General features: G+C 41.3%; 1 protein-coding gene across 2 annotated transcripts in view; it reads left to right on the forward strand.

Moving 5' to 3' along the window:
• Window positions 1-17,118, forward strand: part of LOC106657841 (protein HID1) — an 84,646-nt gene that overhangs the window by 9,764 nt on the left and 57,764 nt on the right. For both annotated transcript variants that reach the window (XM_014379524.2, XM_014379523.1), the window contains exons 3-4: window positions 12,246-12,605; window positions 12,670-12,720. In XM_014379524.2, the coding sequence (XP_014235010.1) occupies window positions 12,246-12,605; window positions 12,670-12,720 (411 nt within the window). The remainder of the gene's footprint in view (window positions 1-12,245; window positions 12,606-12,669; window positions 12,721-17,118) is intronic.

A 17,118-nucleotide genomic window follows, 5' to 3' on the forward strand; every position in this document is an offset into this window, starting at 1 on the left:
GGCGACGCCGTGGTTCTGCGGAACTGGGCTCCTCCAAAAAACCATTGTCATGATTAACAGGATGAGAGCTAATCACACCTGTCTCGCGGAATCACTGGAGAGAAAGAACATCATTTCTGATCCCCGCTGCAGGTGTAGTTGCGAAGAGGAGAGCCTGAATCATGTCCTGTGGAACTGCGGTCTCCTGGAGCCACAAAGAGAGATCATGATGGAGAGACTAAGGAAGATGAAGCTGTTTCCGCCGTTCAACGCGGAGAGCTTGCTGGCGCGACCCAACATAGCGGCCTGCAAGATCATCTGCGGATTCTTGGACGCATGCGTGATCCGAGTGTGAAGGCGCTAGAACCGAGCCTATGTATGCGCTTGTATTTTTTTTACAATAATATGTAACGTGTAAGCTTAACTAGCGGTAAATAAAGTGAGTGCAATACCCCAATGGGTGCAAGCACTATAAATGTAAAAAAAAAGAAAAAAAAAAGATCTTTATATCTTCATTAATGAAGTAAAGAAACGAAAATTCGCAAAACTTAATTGTTAAGCTATGGTTTTTGGACTTGAATGATAGGCGCGCGTATACGTGTATACGCTGTGTGAGCGCCGTGAGCGTATGGCCGCTGTGTATACACGTATACACGTATACGCGCGCCTATCATTTAAGTCCAAAAACCATAGCTTAACAAGTAAGTTTTGCAAATTTTCGTTTCTTTACTTCATTAATGAAGATATAAAGATAATCTAGGACTATCGCCAACATGAAAATTCATAATTGTTAACCCTTTTAGAGAGGGTTGAAAACAGCCATTTTCGCGTTTTTTCGAAATTTCAATGTTAAATATCTCGAAAAATATCAATTTTTAGAGAAAAAACACAAGAGTACTTTATTGTTTCAAATGACCCCGAAAACCTAAAAAAATTAGTTTTGGGTGGAAAATTTCAAATTTGTGCAATTTGTTTGAAAAAAATTGTTTAAAAAATTTTCCGACCATTTTCCGGTTGACCAACATGCAGATTCGGATTCAGACGACCATTTTCCACAAGAAACAACGAAAACATTCTATTGGAATATTTTTTCATACGGGGGCGCCCCTGGGGTCTTGACTAAATGTATATTATACGAATCGCCAGTTTAGTACCTGCGCGATGCATTGTTATGTGTGTACATCAAATCGTCGCCCCAGCGCAGGAAGATATCTATTTCCAAGCTGTAACAAGAAGAATACTTACTCGCGCGCAGAGGCAAAAAGGTATCTAACTCGAGCACAGCGGCAAAAAGGTATCTAATTCGAGAGAGAAGCAAAAAAGTAGCTTATTCAAACGAAGTGGCAAGAAAGTTTTGACGCGCTGAATTTAGGTTGGCAACGCAGCCGTAAATAGTAAAATTTTGTTTCAACATTCAACATTCAACATTTAATTCAAAGTTATGTAAAGCCGATAACTTCTACTTTCCTCTCCGAACATAGAAAGTTCTCCATAAGTGGCAAATTGAGTCGAAATCATGGTGAGATTGATTTTTTTGCTCGCATTACAAATGGATGAAAATCATTACACTTGATCAATCGTTTTTTTCTCTTTTTTGCTCTAATACAAAACAAAATTTTATCATTTACGGCTGCATTGCCAACCTAAATTCAGCGCGTCAAAACTTTCTTGCCATTTCGTTTGAATAAGCTACTTTTTTGCTTCTCGCTCGAATTAGATACCTTTTTGCCGCTGCGCTCGAGTTAGATACCTTTTTGCCTCTGCGCGCGAGTAAGTATCCTTCTTTCTACAGCTTGGAAATAGATACCTTCCTGCGCTGGGGCGACGAAATGTACTGCATTGACAGGTAAGCGCCTAAGCGATGCGTAAGATGCTCACGTATAATGTATATTATACGAATCGCCAGGTTAGAACCTGTGCGATGCATCGAATTTACGTGTATGAAATATACGTGTCGTCGGGCAAACGCCGCTGGATAATGTGGTGACGAAAAATTATCTCATACGAGATGCGTATGTAAACAGAGCATACGCTGTGAGAGGTTATAACCTCTCGTCGTCACCGAGCATGGCTTCTTGAGGGCGAGGGTAAACTCGCACACCTCATAAATAACGAAGCCTCGTGCTCTTAGAGTAAGTGTTGTTCATTATCACTATCACTAACACACGCTGACTTTCGAATTCGCTCAGGAGAGCGATTCGACCCATACAACAACAGCTACAATACTCTGCTGTATTCAGCGACAACAAATGTCTCGCTCGGACAGGAAATAAAAATATCACCAGACCCCGATCGCGTGCTAAAGGAATGAATAGAGTCGAGGAGAGCCACGTCAATCTACACGGACGGAAGCAAGGTGAAAGGCGATATGCGTTTTACTGTCCAAAGGATGAACAGCGCACGGCAGGAAGCTTGAGCCCAAGCAGTTCCATCTTCACCGCGGAGTGCAACGCCATCATCGGAGCCCTGGAGTATATTGCAGGACTGGACGGGGACAAGTTTGTGATTGTCTCCGACTCTCTCAGCGCCCTACTCGGCGTTGGCTCACTCCGTTCATGCAAGGGTACAATGGGGCTCATACTAGAAATACGAAGAAAAATCTCCGCTCTCTTGGATGGTTCCCGGAAAAAAGAGGCGGAACTGCTATGGGTCCCGTCACACATAGTGTTCGAGATTCTAAGATTAGACAGCAGTCAAATTTTCGCGCCTAGTATGCTATATCAGAATTTTTGTACGCTTGACTATTCCGGCGCTGCGGTGGCGACCGAGCGCTGCTTTCTTTGCTTTGAGCCGCGACCAACGCAACATTGTACGGAATTCACATTGATACAAGTTTTTGTTCTCCACGCATAATAATACGTTTTCTTCAATAAATTGTCTCATATAATTGAAAGGGTGCCATCTTTTTTTGTTCTACCCTCATCATTTGTCCAGAAACGCAACATTCTGGCGACCGTGACTGGACATTTTGTGCGTGACTTTTGTGTGCAAGTGGTGAGAAACGATAAACACTGAGTCAAAATGGCCACCGTAGAGAAATTGAAGAAAACCAGAGGTATTCAGCGTACAGCTTTTACAAAAACTTATAATGCACTGAAGGCCGAGATGGAAGTTACCGTGCCTAGCGCTACATCAGTGGAAGCATTCTTAAACGTGTTAACTGAACGAGCCAAGGAAATGAACTTACTCGATAAAGAAATAATCAGTGCATTGATAGACGAGAAAACCAGTGATGACGATATCACAAGAGAAATGGAAAGTGCCGATGAATACAAAGTGAGATTCGAAACAACAAAAGTCGTGTGCCTGCGTTACATTTCTTCAGCTCAGCAACAGCTTCAGAGAAATTCCTCTCCTACCCAGAACACGAGCAGCCAAAATCAGGCAGTCAAATTTAAGTTGCCGAAAATCGAATTGAAAAAATTCAACGGCGATCCAAGAGAGTGGCTACAGTTTTGGAGCATTTTCAAGAAAATTCATGAAGATACGAAGCTGTCTAACGAGGAAAAATTCCAGTATCTACTCCAGAGCATGGTAGAAGGTTCGCGAGCCAGCGAAGTAGCAAATAGCTACCCGCCCTCTTCCGAGAATTATGAGAAAGTGGTCGACAGTTTGAAGACGCGTTTTGGACGTGACGATCTGCTCGTGGAAATTTATGTGCGCGAATTACTAAAGTTGGTCATAAATAAGTCACAGGACTCGTTAGTGACAATATACGATAAGCTAAAGACACAATTACGTGCGCTCGAGACGCTCGGAGTGACAACGGCTATGTGTGCAGCCATGTTGTTCCCACTTGTAGAGTCTGCACTGCCGGTTGATATACTTCGAGTGTGGCAACGTAGAAGCGACAACGGCAACAATACGCAAGAAAGATTAGAAAGTCTAATGAAGTTTCTCGGTGACGAGGTACAAAAAGAGGAGAGAATAACAATGGCAAAAGTAGGTTTCGATGTCCCTTCGGAGCAAAACACGTCAGTAGATAAGTCGTCAAAAAAGCCATTTCAACCGTCATCAAATTCGAAGAAAAACATAGCAACGGCGGCCGGTCTACTTGCCACAGAGGAGAGCAAATTCAACGTTTGCATTTTTTGTCAAGGTACGCACAGCAACGCGGAATGCGAAAAAGCCAAACAAATGTCTTTCGACGTAAGACAATCCATTGCGAGAGAACATCGAGTATGTTACGTGTGTCTAAAACCTAACCACGCTGCGAAGTATTGCAAGTCAAAAGTCAAGTGTGCGTGGTGCAGTCGCAGGCACGTATTGTTGATGTGTAAGCAAGTTATGAATCGTGATAAGGCGCAGAGCAGCAGCAACGAAGCAGAAAAGGTAGTCGATAAGTTGACAGTATCATGCAATAATATATCACTCGACACAGATGTGCATTTGATGATACTGCAAGTTAAATTACGCGGCCCAGATAATGAAATTGTGTTGCGCGCTTTAATAGATCCTGGCTCGCATAGAACATATGTACTTGGCAACTTGGCAAAGAGGTTAGGTCTTGTAAAAGTAAACGAACAGACTATGGTACATTTGTTGTTTGGTGGCACAGAGACGAGCCCTCGTCTGCATACAGAATATAAGCTAGTGGTCAGTAATTTGAATGACAAATATGAGTGTCATATCACTGCTTATGATGAGAAGAGAATCTGTCGTGATCTTCCAGCAGTAAAAGGGGACATGTGGTGTCAGTCGTTGAGTGATGCTGGCGTTTACGTACATGATAACGTCAGTGAGCCTATTTCTCTATTGATTGGAGCTGATATAGCAGGACGTCTGTACACAGGAAAAATACACCAAACAGAACAAGGTCCTACTGCTGTATAAACAAAATTAGGCTGGGTGCTGCTTGGAAAAGACAGCACAAGTGAACAAAGTTCTCATAGCGATGCAACGTTGGCTGTTTTCACCATGTTTAGTGAAAATGCAAAAATAACTGATCTCTGGGATCTTGACGTACTAGGAATTAGGGATCCTGTTGAGACATTGTCCAAAGAAGCTCATCAAGCCAAGGTTGTGAGACAATTTCAAGAGACTACAAGACTCAACGAGGAGGGGAGGTACGAGGTTCGCTTACCATGGAAGGAAAACCACCCACATTTGAGCAACAACAGAGCTAGCGTAGAGAAGCGCCTAGTGAGACTGGTGTCAAAACTACATGATGAGCATTTGTACGATGACTACCAGGCAGTATTTGATAGCTGGTTAAGCGATGGCATAATAGAACACATATCTGACAACAAGATAGAAAATTCAGGGTACTATTTGCCACGTAGGCATGTAGTGAAAGAAAGCAGGTCAACACGCATACGTCCAGTCTTCGATGCATCTGCAAGCTGCAATGATGGACCTTCTCTAAACCAATGCTTGGAAACTGGACCTAATTCGATAGAACTCATAACAAACATACTCTTGCGTTTTATAAGGAATAAGATAGGCGTAGCAGCCGACATTAAAAAGGCTTTTTTGCAAATAGAAGTAACTCCAGCAGACAGAGACGTCTTAAAATTTCTGTGGTGGAAAAGGGACAGTCCACATGAAATGATTGTTTACAGACATCGACGAGTAGTATTCGGTGTGAACAGTAGCCCTTTTCTGTTGGGAGCTACTATAGAACTTCATTTGGACAGTGCTTTGAAGAATTCCGCTTCTAACGAGGAAGAAGAAATTATCAAGAAACTCAAGAAATCCTTTTATGTCGACAACTGTGTTGCAAGTGTTCAATCGCCCGAAGAAGAGTCGAAATTTCGAAGCACGGCCACCGAAGTTATGCTGCGTGCTGGCTTTGATCTACGAGGCTGGGAACGTACACACGACGACGCAGAAAAATCGAAGAGTTCTATTTTAGGTCTCATTTGGGACAAAAGAAACGATTGTTTATTAATAAATGCATGTTTTGCAGGTGAAATAAAACAGCCACTGACAAAAAGAAAAATATTGTCCACCGCACACAAGATCTTTGATCCACTGGGCTGGGCTTGTCCGACTTTGTTGTGTCCAAAGTTACTGCTACAACAATTGTGGAGTAAAAATCTCGCTTGGGACACAGAGGTGCCGCATGAAGTGGCAATGGAATTCACCAAATGGCAGTCTCAACTTTCACGGCTTGCTGAACTCAAAATTAAACGCTGGATTTTCGAAGGTGTGCAAGAAAATAGCGCCCAGTTGCATATGTTTGTCGACGCTAGTAAATACGCCTACGCCGCTGCTCTGTTCATAAGAATACCGACATCGCAAGGCGACGCTAATGTTCATTTAATACAAGCAAAGGCACGAGTGGCACCGAATAAGAAAGTATCTATTCCACGCATGGAAATGTTGGCTGCGACACTCGGAGCGAGATTGATGAGTACTGCGCGAAAAACGTTGGAGCTTTCGCAAGCACAAGAGTTCTTTTGGAGCGATTCCACTACGACGCTGTCGTGGATTACAAGAAATAAGCAGTGGTCGAGATTTATTTGGAACAGAGTGCAAGAAATCCGAGAGCTCACTGATGTTGCGGCGTGGCATCATGTACCTGGCGAGTTAAATCCTGCGGACCTCCCCTCGCGTGGCTGTTCTGTGTCTCAACTTGTCGAATCGCAATGGTGGAATGGACCAGCTTGGTTAAAGCTTGCAGAATCGGAGTGGCCTTGCGAAGCACTCACAGTCAACGAAGAGCTAGTAAATTCTGAGCTGAGCAAAAGTGGGAAAAAGGTGACCGATACTGTAGTTGGTTCCGAAGTGGATTGCGTTGCAAACTGTACAAATATTTCATCAAAACCAGATGAGTCGCCTTGGTATTTAAGAAGATTTTTGAAATACAACCAAGTCGTTCGTATGCTAACGTGGATGTTACGTTTCAAACATAATTCGCGATCAAGTGAGCAAGATCGACGAAAGGGAAACATTCACGCAGAAGATTATGAGCTTGCAGAAAAAACGTTATTCCGATTGTCACAAAAGGAGTCAGCATTGAAAGCATCGGATGCGCGACTAAAAAATTTAAATGTGTACGTCGATGATCAAGGGTTATTGAGAAGCAAAAGCCTTGTCAGCAACCGTGACGATAGTTATGGATTCCGATTTCCCGTGCTTTTGGACCCAAAACACCCTCTGGTAAAGTTATTCATCGAACACACGCACATCCAATTGAAGCATGCCGGAATCAGCACGACAATCGCAGCATTGAGAGAGACGACGTGGATTTTGACGTGCCGAAGAGTCGTGCGCGCAGTGATCAACAGTTGTGTTGTTTGTCGTCGCTATACTGCCAAGGTTCTCCAGACGCCACCAGCGTGCTTACCGGAGCATCGCGTTCGTGATGCTGATATGTTCGAGGTCGTCGGAATAGACTATGCGGGGCCCTTATACTTAAAGGATGGAAGAAAAGCTTGGGTATGTCTCTTCACCTGTGCCGTATACCGGGCTGTCCACTTAGAGTTGGTATCCACATTAAGCACTGATGGATTCTTTGAAGCACTCAGACGTTTCATAGCACGTCGACGTCGGCCACGAGAAATTTGCGTCGACAATGGGACTAATTTTGTTGGTGCGTCGAACATGCTGGCAAAAATAAATTGGGAAAAATTTAAGTCACTTGTAGCGACGAGCCAGATCAAATGGAAATTCAACCCCCCATCCGCACCATGGTGGGGTGGATGGTGGGAGCGCCTAATCAGAATCATAAAGGATTTATTAAAAAGGACCCTCAAGAAGACGCACGTCTCATTCGAAGAAATGAGCACTATTCTATGTGAATGTGAAGCAATTGTAAACTCTCGACCAATATCTCAAGACAAGGACAACGAACAATTAATAGCCATTTCACCCGGGCTGTTGATCAAAGGAACAGAGTTTGAAGGTGCACCTGATCTCGACCATTTGGAAAATATATCTTTTGGTCGTCACATGAGATATCGGCAACGGCTACGACAAGAGTTGAGACGTCGCTTCCGAGACGAGTATCTGGGCCAACTCGCGAGGCACTCCAAAACGACACACAATCTTGCAACTGTGAAGCCTGGAGATGTTGTGCTTGTGGCCAGCGACAATCAAAAACGGCTGGATTGGCAACTCGCTCGGGTGACCGACATCGTGCCCGGTAAGGACTGTGTGCCACGAATCGCAAGATTGAGGACGGCCAATGGCGAATTGATTCGACCTCTACAATGATTAATATTGCTGGAAAGCTCTCCGTTTGTCATGGTTAATGACTCGATGCAAGATAAGATACAAGATGCTGAGTCGGATAATCATAAGAAGGACGAAATCGACCTCGGAGATTCACCGTTGAAGGAGCCTGTCCAGAATAAATCTACTTCACTTCAAGAAAGAAGAACCAAGAGTGGAAGATTAATCAAGATGCCAAATAGATATAATTAATTTCTTATTATTCATTCACGTTTATTTTTCGTAAGCTTGAGTCTTATTAAATTTGTAATCTGTGTTGGAAAATTCCCATTTTCTCAAGGTGGGAGGATGTTCGAGATTCTAAGATTAGACAGCAGTCACATTTTCGCGCCTAGTATGCTATATCAGAATTTTTGTACGCTTGACTATTCCGGGGCTGCGGTGGCGACCGAGCGCTGCTCTCTTTGCTTTGAGCCGCGACCGACGCAACATTGTACGGAATTCACATTGATACAAGTTTTTGTTCTCCACGCATAATAATACGTTTTCTTCAATAAATTGTCTCATATAATTGAAAGGGTGCCATCGTTTTTTGTTTTACCCTCATCATTTGTCCAGAAACGCAACACATAGGCCTGGAGGGCAACGAGGAGGCGGACGCCCTAGCGAGGGAGGCAACTCTGTCGGAGCCCCCTCGTGGGTCTCATGTCCTCTGGTCAAAACTGGCAGCGGAATTCGCCCAAGAAGCGAGACAAAACACCGAGACAGCAAACAAGACCGACAGTCAATCGAAAGGCAAGACCTACTTCGACGTGTGACATAGCGAGACCGCGGTGCCGTGGTTCAGGGAGTCCAAGCTCCCCCGGCGGACTATCACGAGGGTGAACAGGATGAGGGCTAACCACACCAGTCTCGCGGAGTTTTTGGAGAGGAAAAACATAATCTCGGACCCCCGCTGCAGGTGTGGCCATGAGGAGGAGAGCCTCAATCACGTCTTGTGGAATTGCGGACTACTAGAGGCTCAGAGGAAGAAAATGATCAGGGAGCTAATTAAGAACAAACTGTTTCCCCCGTACAACGTGGAAAGCTTGCTGGCGCGGCCGAACATCTTGGCCTGCCAGATCATTTGCGGCTTCTTCGACGAGTGTGGGATCAGAGTGTAACAAGAACTAACCGTTTTCCCTTTTCCTAGCTTAGTGAATTGTTACACTTTAGTTTCTATAATTTGCACATCTGTAAAGATTTTCTGTAACTTCTAATTAATATTGAAATTAAAATAAGTGCAATGCCCTAACGGGCGCAAGCACTATAAATATAAAAAAAAAAAAAAAAAAAACACACATACATAACACAAAAAACACTCATATACGTGAACTCTGCTGCAACACTGAGACGTTGAACTATGCACGATGTGTGCACACGTCGATCGACGTGACGACTCAACTGCTGATTTCCGTTTTCTTTTCCTTCGATGCTACGGCGAAACTCATGAAGTTGAAGTTAAACGATGATCTTTTTCTCTACGTAAAGTAGAATCACTCGCACTGTGGAGTTTAACTCACGTATTTGCTTATACGTGTGATTTCGCCGACACACAAAAAAGGAATGAGGCTCGCACGGCGTTATGCGCAATGCAGTGGCAGTTGCGTGCAACTTTTTTGCTTTGAATGTGTGGTATTGCTGGTCACATCGAGGGTACTAGCATCTGATCTCCGAAGGAAGAGGCGCGAAGTATAATACTCAATCTTATTATTTCTCGCTCCTCTCCAAGCCTCCTTTCCACTTCTACACTGAGAAGCTTCACTAGTGACCGCTAGGTGGCGCAGCGCAGACACCCACAAGCTACTTATCCCCACCAGGGCTTAAGTATCGGCCACTTCAAGCCTCGGTCTTTTCGAATTCGGTCGCTCAGCGAGTGCAGCCTGGACCTTCCGGCCGCAACTGATCAGCAAGGCCAAGTCAGATTCATCGCAGAGTCATCACCGCCAAGACTACGAGGTCGACGGGATTTCCAGCCTTCCGTTGCAGAGTTGACTCCAGAACAGCATTGGTTCTCGGTGACCACTCGATCCACATCACTCGCCAACTAAACAATTTGGAACTTGTACACGCCAACTCGGCCCCGGTCTTTTTCAGGACTACCTCTCGTAGGACCTCGAAAGACCTCGAACTTTTGCTAAAGATCAAAACTAACCGTCTTGTCAATTGCAGAGTGTAAACTCTGTAACTCCTTTCGGTTACCAGCCTTTTCAAGGCTACCATTCGAAAGCTAACGAACTTTTGTAAAAGTTCAATTCAAGCCGTCTTGGCAGTTGCAGAGTGTAAACTCTGTCGCTGCCCTAATCGCTGCCCGCGATTCCACGAAGAGAGGGAGAGACTTCAACAAGTCCTACAAGAAGAAATCGAGCCAGAAAACATCATTCGACTTATGCTCGAGACCGCACGTAATTGGCTGGCGATAGCGTCTTTTGCGCAATCAGTCGTCACTAGACTGAGACAAGAGGTGCAAGAGGTGTAAAAACATTCTGGACGATGCTATAAGAAAAAGACGAAAACGACGTTTCTGGTTTCCGAAGCCCTAATCATTTTTTTTTTTTTATAGATAGAGAAATACGTTACGCACCGTAAGGAGGTTTGAGTTGAAATCAACCCCGAACCCTCCCGTGTGTGGGACTCACCCTTAACCGATTTGCGTCGGTGAGGGAATACCCACTAAAACTCTATCTGCCCGAGCGATGGAAGTGCTCGGACGCAGCTTTATTTCGTGGTGCCGTCTTAGATGGTGGGAGACCACGTTCTCCAAAAGATGTGCGCGAGATGATGTCAAGGCTACCATATGCCTTCTCTTTGACCTGCAGAGTTAATACCTGTATAACCACTGATGTGCATGGTCATTTCATTCCACCGGAGCCAATTCATGTACGAACCACGGAGAGCTCTGAACGTGATGGAATCCAAACATTTGCTCAATCCGAGTCCGCACAGACTCGCGGCAGAAGCAGCGGACCAAATACCCCACCAGGAGATCGTGATCGAAGAGAACGAGATGTTATCGTTCTCGACCCCATACTCACTGGCGACCTGATGACGAATGTCAGGGGTATCATATTTGGCGACTTTCCGACGGTGCGAGCCGTCAAGGGACGGTGCGAGCCGTAAGATGGACGGGGGATGTACGGAAAAGACACAGATGTAGCAGAGAAGCTCTATAGAGTCCCCACCGAAGTAATGTTTAACGACGGTTTCCAGTGAGTGTCCGAATGGGGTGGAGTAGAAAAAAAAAATACACACACACCACTCCTTGAATAAAGGGCTTAGGGTAAATTTACCCGCAATATTGATCGACGTGGTCTGACTTAGACATTCAACTCTGTATATCACGAACTTTAAATGACTCACTATTACAACGTACACGGCGTTTCTCTCGGTAACTGATCGCGTTTTCTAGTTAAATATTAACGGTTTTCTAATACAGGCATACCTCCTTATACGCGGCTTCTTAAAGTAAGTTCTGAGGTCGATTATCAAGGGATATGCAAGATCCTGCTCAAGATCTTACTCTAGATCTAGGGTCAGATCTGGTATCAGCTCTGGAATGAGATCTTATTTCAGATCTAGAGTTATATTTTCACCTGAGAGTGACAACACGGTCCAGTACACCTGCACACCAAGAAAAAATCTTCTTCTGTCTTCTTTGTGTGATTCGTAATCTGTTAGGAAAGTATGTATCTCAAAAAGTTTTATGGCAGTTCTGTGAAAAAGCTAAATCTGAAATAAAAGATAGATTTTAGTGGATATAGATAGAAAGTCATATAAACAGGTTATTAATATTTACTCCAAAGCATGATATTATTTGGGTTGCACATTTAAATAATTATTATTTTGGCATTATGCATTTGAAAATCGATTTTTCCACATTAAAAAATTATAATATACAGTTTGATTCATTCATGTGCAATTTGCAGCAACTGCAAAATACGATTGTACATTTTTAGACAATTTCGGATAGAAAAGTAGGAATGAAAGCAATGCCATTAGAAAATCATGATATTATTTATAGATGAAATATTACAACAAAGTGTATTTTTTACTCATGTACTATTCATTTTATAATGTATTGAAATACTTCTGTTCTATTACTGATTTAGGTTATAAGTGATTCTGAAAATGTTTTTTGGGATCAGTTTTGGTCAGAAAGTACAAGCAGTGCCCAAGATTTTTTTGCTTTAATACCAGCATCAGAAATTCGGAAACTCAGGGATGAAGTTCCACAAAATTTGGCTACTCTGTGCCACAAAGCAGTTGAGAAATTGGTTCAGTCAGTTGATTCTAGCTGTCGAACACAGCATGATCAAATTACTGCTCTAAATTGTTGTCGATTACTAGTTCGAATATTACCTTATATATTGGAGCATCCGAATTGGAAAGATTTTTTTTGGTCACATACTCCAGTGAATAATTTAAAAGAAACTAATCCACTGGCTGAGTCATTGTTGAACGCTATTTTCGTACGTATACTTTCGTTAAAATGTTACGTTAATAAAAATTAATTGAGATATAATGATGTTTTAGGATCTTCTATTCTGCCCAGACTTTACAGTAACAACTGGCCAAAAAGCATTGGTAAGATATCGATTAAATTTTCCATATATTAATTATGTTTCTTTGTACGTTAATAAACATTTCTCGAAAAATCGAATGGAATATAGATTTTAATACTTTTTTTGATAATCTTCGAGAAAATCAGTCAAATTTCAATAGGGTCAACTGTTCAGTGAATGAAAAACCATCAGTAAATGAATGGTATATTAGATTAATTAAATAATGAATATTGTGATAATAGGTTTTTTAATAACCATTTATGTTATCTTGGGCAGCAGCACTTTCATCATCAACAGTTTTATTTGAATTAAAACCATTTTTTATCAGTAAATCTATTTATATTACATGGTAGTGCATAAAACCATTCAATCTACACATTGAGTAAAAAAAACATAATCAATGCTTTACCAAGTAATAGAATAGGCATTCTGCGATTTTTTCGTGGCAAAGATTATGAATTCATCGAGTCTAAGCGACAAGAATCGATAATTCTTCAAAGATTTTCACAATCATCAAAGTTGAGCTACCAAAAGTAAGCTACTTAAGGTAGTTCCCTCAATAAAATGACTATCAATAAAGGATATTGAAATTTTAAGCACATATTATTGACAGTGTTTTTCATATCTGTGAGAAATTTCAGGAAATTTAACCCAACCATGTCCGAAATATAATTAATCAAAGTTCGGTACTTTAACATGGGATCCCTATGCTAGCGTGTCGAAAAGACGCTATTTTGTGTGATTATAAAAAAACGCATCGATAAAATCTTTTCAAAAACTAGGAGATGATTGTTCAGTATGTTCTAAAACATAGCTCAAAAACTAGAAAAACTTGACCTAACAGTTTTTGAGAAAAGTTGATGTAAAAACATTGCAAAAATAAAAATTTAAACTTTTTGACCTGAAACCCACTTGATAAGGTTTTTAGGGTCATTTTAAACAAAAATGTGCTCTTGCAAATTTTCTCTAAAATCTATTGTTCACGAGCTATAAACGATTCAAATTTAAACAATTTCAAGCAATAAATCTTTGCGATTTTTTATCTCAATAAGCATGAACTCTACGAAAAATTTTAAAAGAACAAAAAGTCTTAGAATTTGTCAAGGAACGCGTATGAATTTTTTCAGATTTTTTTTAGACATATGCCCAAATTTGTCGGTCTGGTCTGAGGGAACATCCTTAATGTAAATTTTTCAATGTAACCGATATTATTTTATAAATGGTTACATTATATTCGATTATTAAATTTGCAAGATCCCACATTCATTCACTAGTTCGGAGATATTTATTAATTGGTTTAGGACATTTATTTACTGGTAAAATCCGTTTTCGAATAATACTAATGAAGTCATTGATTGTACATTAACAATCTACGACTCTTCGCCCCCGCGTCAACTCGAATGACAACTCGACCTGCAACAATTCGCTCGTGGACAACTCGAATACGCGACATCTCGACCCTGACAACTAGACTCGTTACAAGTTGACATTAAAGAAAAAAAAATTAAGTACATGCAATAAAAAATTTATAAAAATCAGAATGTGTAAAGAACGATTAGCAACGCAGTAATGTTACTCAAAACATGATATACAGGGTGTCACAAAAATATGGAAACCTCCTAAAAGCGGGCTTAATATGCGGAGAAAATAAATCAAAAACCTCATATCCGACGTATTTTTTGATACGGAATCCAATGGCGACCTTGAATTTGACCTTGAACTTAACCTCAAAACTGTAGTGACCCAAAAATCGATTTTTTAAATGGAAACCCCTATTATTTATTGCAAATTTGAAAAGAGCGGAAAATTTTACGTTAAAATATGTTTTTTATTTTTTTTCCAAGGTTATTTTAAGAGCGTTACAGGTTCAAATAAAACCCCGATTTAACCTAAAATTAAGCTCTAGTGTCATGTCTTTCGTGACTTATTAAAAATAAATAATTATAATAAGAAAAATAAATATAATTATAGAAAGAGTATTTCAACGTAACAGCAAGCGTGAGAGATCGCTCAGCAAGCGACTGCGCTGGCTCGAACTAGGGAATCAGATGACATGAAAAACAAAGCTATGAAAATTGGAGAAATCGAGAGAAAATACTTGCAATACACTGTAAATCAAACACCTCCTCTAAGATATAAAGCAGATTCAAAATCTAAATATCTCGATAGAGACCAATGCTGAGATAAGGCGTTGTCAATTTAACTCGAAGAGCAACGAACTTAATCTGCTAGCTAATAAAAATATATGTCGTCCGATTCTCACGTACGAGCGGGCGCAGATCGTTCATCTCCCCCAAAAAACCGTGTAGAAACTCAGAGTACATATTGAAGGCCCGCGAAGGCCTCGAGGCGATTCGACTATCATCTTATTCGGTGTGCAGAGCTCACGTCACTTTGTACCGCGATATTATATTAATCAGACTTGTATTAAATCGTATTGAAACTTCGACAAACGAGCGTCAGTGCGAGGACTTTGTTAAATCGACTTATGCATTTGTCATAAAGTCAGAGATATCTGTGCGTGATAGCGAGTGGCGAGAGTAAGAGTATAGCCAGTACGGGCCACACTACGCAACCAGAGGATTCGGTCATTTGAGACGAGCGGTCATAGTGGTCACCGAGCATCCACTTCAATCATTAGGATACAGCGAGACATCGTTCACACCACAGAGTCGCCAGCAGTACGTTAAGTAGTTTAAGTAGAAAAATAGAACTCATGTAATTAGATATAAGTATCCCTTAATAAAATTATAATCGTCTGTCATTGTAATTTTGGGCTACGACTGTATTTTGTTTTTTGTTCAAGGTAATTTTGAGGTCGCTGCAGTTAGAAAATAAAGTTCTTACTTGAGCTTAAATTTAGGTTAAATCGGGGTTTTATTTGAGTCTGTGCCGCCCTTAAAATGACCTTGAAAAAAAACAAAATACATGTTTTTACGTAAAATTTTCCGCTATTTTCAAATTTGCAATAAAAAATAAATCGATTTTTGGGTCGATGTAGCTTTGAAGTTATTTTCAAGGTCAAATCCAAGGTCACCATCAAATTCCCCATCAAAAAATACGTCGGATATGAGATTTTTGATTTAATTTCTTCGCATATTTAGCCCGCTTTTCGGAGGTTTTCATACTTTTGTGACACCCTGTTTAATATAGGCCATCAATGTAATATTAATTGAAACACGTTATAATTATAAACGATAATTATAAACGAACGAAGAAACGATACACAAGTAATACCGATAGCAAAGAAAAAAAATTTTCCCCACTCTAACCTAAAATACGCAACTTTGCCGCTAATTTTAGGCTCTCGTAGGAAAAAATAGTATCTCAAATTGGTGCAGATATGGTTTTTTAACAAAACTCGTTACAGGAATCGCCTTCGGCTCGTGCTATAATCCCTCGTTTTGCTAAAAAACCATATGTGCACCCGTTGAGAAATATACTATTAATTTTTTCGAGATCGAGCTGTCGCTTGGTCGAGCTGTCAGGGTCGAGATGTCGCGGCGAGCTACCAGAGGTCGATCTAATTGACGCGCTCCCTTAACAATTATTGTTAAATTAATATACTAACCTTTTTAATAAAAGCATTGAAGTCTGAAAATCGTCTACATCATAAATAAAAGAATTGTTTTTATAATATGATTTATTTAGCATTTGTTGAAACATTTGATTCACTAAATGGTCCGCCCTAGTATAATTTTAAGCGCGTGCAGTTATGGTTTTTTTAGCAATGAGAGATTATTGCACGAATTGAACGAAAGATGAGGATATTTCTGAAACAATCTACGATTTTTCCTCTGAGCTCAATAGTTTTTGAGAAAAAAATCTAATAATTTTTGCAATGGTAATAAAATAGTAATTTTGCTTCCTCATAGAGGAAGCTCTGTGATAGGCTCGAAAACGAGATTTTGAACCAGACCTCGTAGGACAATTTGGTTTATATATTTGGAAACTACATTGAATTACCAACAAATGTCTGTATGTATGTGTGTGTGTGTGTGTGTGTTTTTTTTTTTCCTACTCCACCCCATTCGGACACTCACCGGTATCCGCCGTTAGGCATTGCTTCGGTGAGGCCGGGGTTGGTTGAGCATTTCTGCTACTCCTGTTAGTCGTTGTTTTCCATAAATCCTCCATCCGTCGCATAGTGATATGCGACGATTAGGGGTTCAGGGACTCATCTTTATCTTCTTGGTGAACCTCCGATCCCGCACGATGCCGTCGGCGATTGTCGTATCCCCTTTTTCAGAGCCGTCTATTGCGTGGGCTCACATTGCTGGCATCTCCTCCTGAGTTGGGCCTCTCTTCATAGAACTCGCTGTCAAGTGCCATCTTGTGAGTGTGGTTCTCGCTTCTGCAGCCGATGGCAAGTCCGCCGCTTTGCTCTGTCGGCTACATCTTGTGAGTGTGGTTCTCGCTT

This window comes from Trichogramma pretiosum, unplaced genomic scaffold (assembly GCF_000599845.2).
Source record: "Trichogramma pretiosum strain Unisexual culture from Peru unplaced genomic scaffold, Tpre_2.0 scaffold67, whole genome shotgun sequence".
NCBI classification, from domain to species: Eukaryota; Metazoa; Arthropoda; class Insecta; order Hymenoptera; family Trichogrammatidae; genus Trichogramma; species Trichogramma pretiosum.